We start from the raw sequence: 8,470 nt of genomic DNA on the forward strand, positions 1-8,470 counted from the left end.
AAGGGTTATAAAATTGATCTGTTTGATGATAATCCAAATGTGAAACGCAAGAATATATGGAAGAAGAAGCAAACTAAGCCAAAAATTATAGATTATGAAAAATCCATAGATGCGGAAAAAGTTGTTTCAATCACTTGTTGTGAGCAAGACATTGTTCACGCCAATACAACTTGATTATGTTGAACATGCACCTTCACCAATAAATGCCCTATTAAAAAATATGGTGAGAAACGCACACGAATTGGGGCGCACATATTGTGTTGGGTAAGATATTGAATATTTGGTAAAGTCGATTGGATTCTTCTTAAAGGTATGTCTATGAATTGGAGAAAGCTTTATGATTATTTTGTTATTGGCTTGATGCCATGATCTTTTAATATCAAAAACATCTTTGTTTTTGTTATTCATACTCTTATTATTCATAAATGTTTTGGTGGAACTTGAGTATCGTCATGATTGGTTGTTTAAATATATACTTGAAGTTCAATACCTAATATTCAGAAGATAGGAGTTTTTATCTCTACCTTGTTGAGACTACGCTCAAAACAGATGAGTCCATGTTAAAGAGGTTCTTAACCTTTTGTTTGAATGGCTTATGACAATAAAATCCGTAGTGGTTGTCATATTTATCTTCTATGCACCTATAAAGTGTCAATATAATTATATACGACTCAAGGTGTACCCCGTCGCTTGTGAGTCCTAATTGTAATGACTCGATGTGGGTATCAACACTTCTTATGCTCTTTGTAGAAATCTTCATTCCTATCTGACTTTACAAGAGATGAGAACAAGATCCATGAGAATTTTCGGATAACAAGCTAAGAAGAATATGCAATGAATAATATATCTAATCATAATGTTGATATTTAAACTTAAGTTCTGGGTAATACTCTCAAGACATGATAATCATAATGAGTACATGTACATCAATCACCATTAGCTAAGAGTGAATAGTTCACAGGTGAAGTATTTATTATAGATACCAATGCGGCTAATGATTCATATACTTTGTGTGTCGTTCATGTTTACCTAACTTGATTTGTGTTTAAGATTCTTAAATGACCAGGTTAGAAGAAACAAACAATTATGATTTCTTATTGTCTTTTTTTATAAATCACAGAGAAGGAAGTTCAAGAATGGGCAGTAGTACGCGTACCTCTGGAATTTTTGAACGTTCATAACCTTATTACGTGAACGTACGACGCATGTACTTAATGACTTTGTATTTTCTTCTTTGTTAAGAAAATATTTTTATACTCCCTCGGTAGCCAATCTTAGTGGTAAATCCGTGTGGAAAAGATTAAATCTTCCTTCTTAAAGCAAATCAACTTATATGTTATTTACAAGTTTATTTCTTAGATACGATGATCGCAATACTTGATCCTCATGGATATTTTTGTGTATTGCAATATCTTATGAGATATATGTGTCCTTTACTTTTTTGTGAACTGAACTGATATCTCATACATGCTCCAAAAGTTAAATCTATTATGTCTTTATGCATTTAATGATAAAAAATACAATGAACTTTTTGAGATATTCCACAGTATTGATCTCTCTTTGATCCATTTTTTTGTGAAGTTACTGCATGTCACTCCGTAAGATTCTCTTATTTTGAGTTAGACCGTTTAAATTAATCTTATGGATTGATTTTCACGATGTTTACTGGATACAAGTCTATATGATTTGTTTATTGTTGTTGTTATATGTATTACTTTTCGGTTTAATATATTTTCTTTCTTAGCAAAAAAAAAAACAAAACAAAACAAGCAACCACGATTTTACCTGGAGATCCACCGGTTCCAGCCATTACCATAAATACCATATCAACAACAACAATACTAGCAGGATGGAACAACCAAAACCGGACTGGTTAAAGATCAACACCGGTGGGCCCGCGAGGGGACATCCAGGAGCGGCGAGCACATGATTTATTTGCAGGGATTCGAGTTCTCAAGTTGTGATGGCTCTAGCACAACCTCTGGGAATAACTACGGCTCCAATAGTTGAAACGTGGGCAACTCTTCTAGCTTCAAGGACGGCGACGGAAAGACAATGACAAAAGGTTATCTTCGAAATAGATTCGGAAAACTTGATGCGATTTATAAAAATCGATGCAAAAACCCCGTTGTACATTGCAGAAATGATTTCCGAAATAAAACAGAAAATGCAACAAATTCCACAGTGTGTCATTCAGCACAACTATAAAGAAGGGAATCAAGCGACAAATAATTTAGCAAATTACATAATTTATAGAAGCCAGACGAAATAAAACCCCGTTGTACATTGCAGAAATGATTTCCGAAATAAAACAAAAAATGCAACAAATTCCACAGTGTGTCATTCAGCACAACTATAAAGAAGGGAATCAAGCGACAAATAATTTAGCAAATTACATAATTTATAGAAGCCAGACGAAAAACTTATCAACTGAGACCAGACAATTCCACTTTCTATCAGCCAAATTATTTCAGATGATTTAGTGGGTACAAGATTCAGACGACTCGGTGACAGTGGGTACCAGATATCCGCACGAATTTTCTTTCTAGTTCTATTCTTTGGTTACATGCTTTAAAAAAAAAAAACAAGTAAACGACCACGTGCAATCGTGCTATAACATCGTCTAGTTGTCTCGTTACAAAACCTAACGGTATATACTTCATTAAACAACTAATATATACCGTATGTCTCATCTCGCCGTACTTATCCAACTCCCACTTTCCCAATGAAGTAAAACCTCATTCAGATCATTTTTATTTATACGTGGACGGTTAATAATAGCAGTACGTGTTCTAGAAACTGGTATTCCGGATTTCAAAATTAATATCTTCTAAAGTTAATTTCTAGACTTGAGATCCGCTTTCTGCAATTTCCCCAATTTAATCCATTATATAAACCAGAAATCGATTACTTTGTTTGACATTTTATTTATAGAGAGCGGGAAACTGAACTGTGATTTTTTTTCGAAAATGGCGAATTTGGTAGACAATAAGGAGATTGAAGTGACAGAGAAGGACAATCAAGTTGGAAACATGGAAAATAAAGACGAGGGAGCCTCAGTTGATTTACCTGCACCTGATGGTTGGAAAAAGAAGGTTTAATTTCTAACTTATTTTTGTAATTTCATATGATTGTTGCCTTTTTATTTGTGTGTATTTGTTTATTGTGATGTCCTAGTTGTTAAATCATCAGAGTTTCTTGTGATTTTAGTTTCTAATTTCTTGGTGAAATGTTCGGAACTTTAATTAGGGTTTCAGGTAGAGGAGATTGTTTGATAGGGTTTTAAAATTAAAAGGGGTTTTATTTTTGGTTGGATTTCGTTGATTTTGCCCTTAATGCAAGAATGTTTTCTCGAATAATAGCCTTTATGGAAGCTTAACTAGGGTTAAAAATTTTATTGTACCTGGAATAGCCTTTTAGGGTTTGGGTTTATGTAGTTTGATGTCTGTTTTTTTTTTTGTGTGTGGCGGTGACCTAATTAGCTTTAGTATGCATCTAATCCATATCATATAGAATGAATAGCTGTTGTTTTTGTTGGATTACTCGTGGTTGATGAGTTCTTTGATTTTGCCCCTGATGCAGGAACTTTACTAGTTTACTTGAAAGCCATTTTGGGTTTTTTTGAATAGCATTACTAGGGTTTTTAGATATACGTAGTGATTGGTACTATTTTCCTTTAGGAACTTATTTGCTTTTGGATGCAGCTACTTTAGAGAAATGAAAGAACTGCTATTATTGTTGAACACATTTTGTTCTTTTTATATAGGAGCTTTACATTTTGAACTTACACTTGGTTTCTTATAAATTATTACTTGTTAAGCTATTTGAGCTTATAGTCCTCCAATGTCAGTACTGCCGGTATATGTTGATGTTGTCCTTGTGAAGACAACTCTTGTCTCTTAGATCTTGTGACCTGTTTAAGCAGAATGGGTGTCCTTACCTTAATGCATACTACTCAAGAGTTGTACTGTATTATACTATATCATAGTGCATTCTACTGCTATGAGTGCGGGGTTTGCAGCTTCATTTGTGGTTAAAGAAGCCATGGAAACTGGTAATAGATTCTGGCCTAGCTCAGTATGGTAGTGTAGCTTGACCGACTTGCTTTATTTTTTTCTTGTTATATTTCCAAGAGTCCTGGAAAACATTGACTTTTAATCCCCCTTGGAATGGAAATGAATTGGTCAAGGCTGTATGGCACGCTTGAGTTTACTTAATTATATAGTGAATAATGATCCTATGGTAGGATTTAATCCAACATGAGAGTAGCATATGCTGTTTTTCCAACATGAGAGTAGCATATGTTGTCTTTGATGTGTACTTAATATCGTTACATAATGTCTTCTTCTTTTGGAAGTAAAGTTATGTACTCAGGAAAGAGGATATGGCGTTGAACGAATAAATGCATGAATGTCCATGGTCTTTTTGTTATGCATGTTTGCTTTAGCATGGAGTTGATGTATTCTGGTGCCGTAAGAAGGAAAATGCTAGTTCAGTATGTCCACCGAAGTCCAAAAGTTTCTACTTTCTAATTTTAGTTTACGCAAATGTAATAATATCCACTGAATAGTGTTACTTTTCCAAGCCGACTTGGTAATATACTCATAACAGCATCAAAAGTTTTACAGAATTTGTCAGTTCATCAACTCTTTGAAGTGTAGTTGCATTTCCAGAGAACTATGTAGCTATTCCAATTTCAGTTATACTTATTGGAACTATTTTGAGTCCACTAAGTATATATGAGGTACTCTGTGTGTTCTAGATATTGTTGGTCTGACAAGCTTTTCTATTATGTTGATAAAGTTTGTTGAAATAGCATCAGGCTTTTGGTTTGACCTTGTTCCTTCTTCAGTTTGAAGCCAACACAATTTGAAAGCAAATTAACATGTCTTTCTTCTGATTTTGCAAAAGTGTAACACATTCAGCCAGAAACCTCATCTTATATGTCCAGTGGAATTATGATTTCCTTTTCATTTGGCTTTTGATTATCACTTCTTTGTTATTTAGATTTTTTTTTCTTCGGGCCGAGTCACTTCTGCTAACATGCTTCACTTATAGTTTGGTATTTGTTAACGATGTTATGCATTACTCTAAATTTCGTGGTTATCCTGTTCCATCATGGTTATAGTAATCTACTTATTTTTGGTCACTCGTAGTTTGTTCCGAAGAAAAGCGGGACACCAAAGAGGAATGAAATAATATTTGTATCTCCAACAGGCGAGGAGATCAAGAACAAGAAACAGTTGGACCAGTATCTTAAGGCTCACCCAGGAGGTCTTTCTGCCTCTGAGTTTGACTGGACCCCTGGTAACCTTTCTGTCTATACATGTAAACTCCCACTCTCACACATACATGTGGATTTTATGTTTATTTTGCTGTGATGACTGTAAACAGGAAGTACGCCAAGGCGTTCTGCAAGAATTAGTGAAAAGTCAAAGGCCACAGAGTCTCCAGAAAGTGAGCCAGCGCAAAAGCGTGAGAGGAAATCAAGCTCAAAGAAGGGAGCAAAGGAGGATAAGGATGCTGTTGCTGTAGAGACTCCTAAAGAGGAGCAAACTGCAGCGGGAGAAGAAATTAAAGAAAGCACAGATGTTGAGATGAAAGAGGCAGAAGGTGGAGATGACAAAAATGCTGAAAAGATTACTACTACGGAGGCGATGCAGGAGGGATCTGAAGCCAAACGTGAGGAAATCATTCCAGATAGCACTGAAAATCCCGAAGTGCAAGAAACCAAGAATGACTCCAATGGAAATGAAAGTCAGTCAAAAACTACGACCACGGAGGCGATGCAGGAGGGATCGGAAGCCAAAGTCGAGGAAATTATTCCAGAGAATAACTTCGATAGCACTGAAAATCCCGAAGTGCAAGAAGCCAATCTAAAGAATGACTCCGATGGAAAGGAAAGCCAGCCAGAGAAAATAACTCCACTAGTAGTTATTGAGAAAGAAAGCTCTGAGGCTCCTGCTCCAATAACAGGGTCCAATGGTGAGGCAGCTGCTGAGACAGAGGCGAAGGTGGGAAAGGAGTCTTCTGAGCAGGTCATGGTGGGGGATGTGGTCCCCTCCAAGAACGATACAAAAGGAGAAACCTTACAAGACAACAACAGCAGCAGTAAGGAGAGCCAGCAAGAGTCAAAACCACAAGACACCCAGTCATTGAACTCCGAGGTAGCAGAAGATCAGCCCAAGGCACCTCCTGTTTGCTGTTGAAATTTTTGTTTCAAGGGCCTCCCGTTTCTATCGCGGTGTTATCTATTCAAATGGTAGAATCTCTTGGGTTTTGTGTTCTTCCTTGTAGGATATCTAACTGATGATGTTAGGTGCTTGTTACAATTGCTGTTGCAGCAGTCAGCAGCTTTTGTTATAATGCAAGCCGGAGTGGCGGGTGTCTGTATCGACCTGATCTTACCTATTTCATCATTTGTTGTGTCATTTAGTTTTTCTGTTCCATACCAACTGATCTTACCTGTATTCTCGTATTCTTAACATTTGCCCTATGTATTTCCACGAAGTATGAACATTTTTCTTTCTCATTTTTCTTTTTCTGTTTTACTCCTAGAATTGTCACCACAGGTTTTCCCATCTAGGTAGCAGAACACCTTGTTTATAGCTTCAGTAAAGATATAAAAGCTCATCTCTTCTGACAGAGAAGTTTATTTGATCGACTCAGTATAATGGAGTCCAAGAATCATACAATTTGAAGAATATGTAAACTACAACAGAAAGGGAAGGAGAATTTGTATTTCAGCAACAAAAGGGACATACAATCAAGCCATTCTCATTACACCGTGAACATTGAATCCGCAACAGATCGTTTCCATCATCGTTCCCAACTTTCCGACTTCCATTGCATTTATAACACAATATAAACCGAAAGCTGCCACAACAATCACATGGACTATTAGCTTGATCTTTTGGTATCCCTTGAAAGAGCTTCAACAATTTCCCTTGTTCATGCAATCCAAGTACTTCATCGGCACCACCAATATATCTTCCTCTAATAAAAAGCCTTGGAGCTGCTAGTCGACTACCCAAAACACTCCATAATTCTTCCCTGTAATCTGAATGCATTGAAATATCCCTTTCATAGTACATAATTTTGAAATTCTCCAGCAAAAATTTAACCTTGCAACAATCTTCAAACGTCTTCCTTATCCCTCTCAAACTAGTTGTGTAAAGAATCACATTTTCATTTCCTCCAGGTGGGCATTTCTCTTCGAATTCTAAGAACAGGTCTTCTTCTTCCTCGATACGCCGTGATTTCGAAGGAGGTTCATCTTCTTTTACTCCATCTGTTCTAACTTTTCTCTCTACTTCTTGAGCTCTCATATACTCCATCACTACCAGTTGAAATGCTTCTAGAAGATCTGGATCAAACAATGTTGGCGAATTCAAATCAGGTCTCCGAAACACTGTAACATCAATCTCTTCCAACGAAGAATTAAGACTAGTGGGTGAAGTTCTTGAATTAATCATTTCAACATCAAGTTGTGATACTGACCTAATCTGAAGCTTTGAATCTGATAAGATAATATTCTCTGAATCATCTTTAACAGACATTGTTGGGTCCTTTACCTTTATATTGGGCCCGATGTTTTCTTTGTTTTCACCCAATTCATCTTCCATTTCATCATCTTCGAGATCTTTCATCGATACATCCATACGATCAGAATCCAATACCTTTGGTTTGCATTGATGGTTCGTCTGATTTTTTATTCTGCTCTCAGAATTTGGGATAAGAGAATTTAACGAAAACCCATTTGCTTGGAGAATTCTATCAGCTTGTTTAAGGGTTGAAAGGGGTTTAATTGATTTCAAATTCTTTAGAAGTTTTCCTTTCACCCCTTTCATTCTTCTTCTACTTCTTCTCACTGTACCACTGTACCAGATCCCAAACCCTAACTGCAAAAAACACAAGAACAAAAATTCTGAGATGAATCTAAAGAGAGAGAATATTTAGAGAGAGAGGAGATCAGATGAAAGGGGATGAGACTTGTTTTTCCACTTTGTGTGGGTCTTGGAAGAAAGTGTGATTTTAGGCTCAACGGCTAGAAGAGATGTAATGGGGTATATTAAAATTTTAAAAATCATTAAAACTTGCGATAAAGATAAACAATAGTGGATAGTCATCCTCTTCCAAAATTTGATACCCATTTTTGCTTCTTTTGGGCCAATCACAAATTGATCGTACTTTTAAATTTGGTTTACAAAATAAGACAAATGGTTTGCCATACATGAAAACATGGTTTGCAATACAGGAATCAAAAATCGCAAGAACATCCAAGCTATTAAGGGGATAAGGTCTAATCAGACTGTCAGAAATTAATGTTTATAATTGGGAATTATTTATCCAATTGTAAAGACCGGAAATACTACATTTCTAAACTATGTAACCCTTGACTATTCGAGTCTTTGAATAAAATTCTCCTTTTCAAAAAAATAAAAATGGTTTGCACTAAAACCAACTAATG

General features: G+C 36.0%; 2 protein-coding genes across 3 annotated transcripts; one reads left to right on the forward strand and one right to left on the reverse strand.

The window, feature by feature from the left end:
• The first annotated feature begins 2,856 nt into the window (after positions 1-2,856).
• LOC113321672 (methyl-CpG-binding domain-containing protein 11-like) lies at positions 2,857-6,532 on the forward strand. The gene is made up of 3 exons (XM_026569579.1): positions 2,857-3,095; positions 5,157-5,307; positions 5,395-6,532. The coding sequence occupies exons 1-3, from the start codon at positions 2,970-2,972 to the stop codon at positions 6,207-6,209; spliced, it is 1,092 nt and encodes a 363-aa protein (XP_026425364.1). The 5' UTR covers positions 2,857-2,969; the 3' UTR covers positions 6,210-6,532.
• A 50-nt stretch (positions 6,533-6,582) lies between these two features.
• Positions 6,583-8,038, reverse strand: LOC113321670 (uncharacterized protein At3g28850-like). 2 transcript variants are annotated; one of them, XM_026569578.1, is made up of 2 exons: positions 7,501-7,680; positions 6,583-7,366 (listed from the first exon to the last, which is right to left on the reverse strand). In XM_026569578.1, exons 1-2 carry the CDS (start codon positions 7,544-7,546, stop codon positions 6,744-6,746), a joined length of 669 nt encoding a protein of 222 aa, XP_026425363.1. In that variant the 5' UTR covers positions 7,547-7,680; the 3' UTR covers positions 6,583-6,743. The 2 variants fall into 2 exon arrangements, with proteins under 2 accessions (XP_026425363.1, XP_026425362.1); XM_026569577.1 differs by having other exon boundaries at positions 6,583-8,038.
• Positions 8,039-8,470: the final 432 nt, after the last annotated feature.

The sequence above is a fragment of the Papaver somniferum genome, chromosome 11 (assembly GCF_003573695.1).
Source record: "Papaver somniferum cultivar HN1 chromosome 11, ASM357369v1, whole genome shotgun sequence".
Lineage (NCBI taxonomy): Eukaryota > Viridiplantae > Streptophyta > Magnoliopsida > Ranunculales > Papaveraceae > Papaver > Papaver somniferum.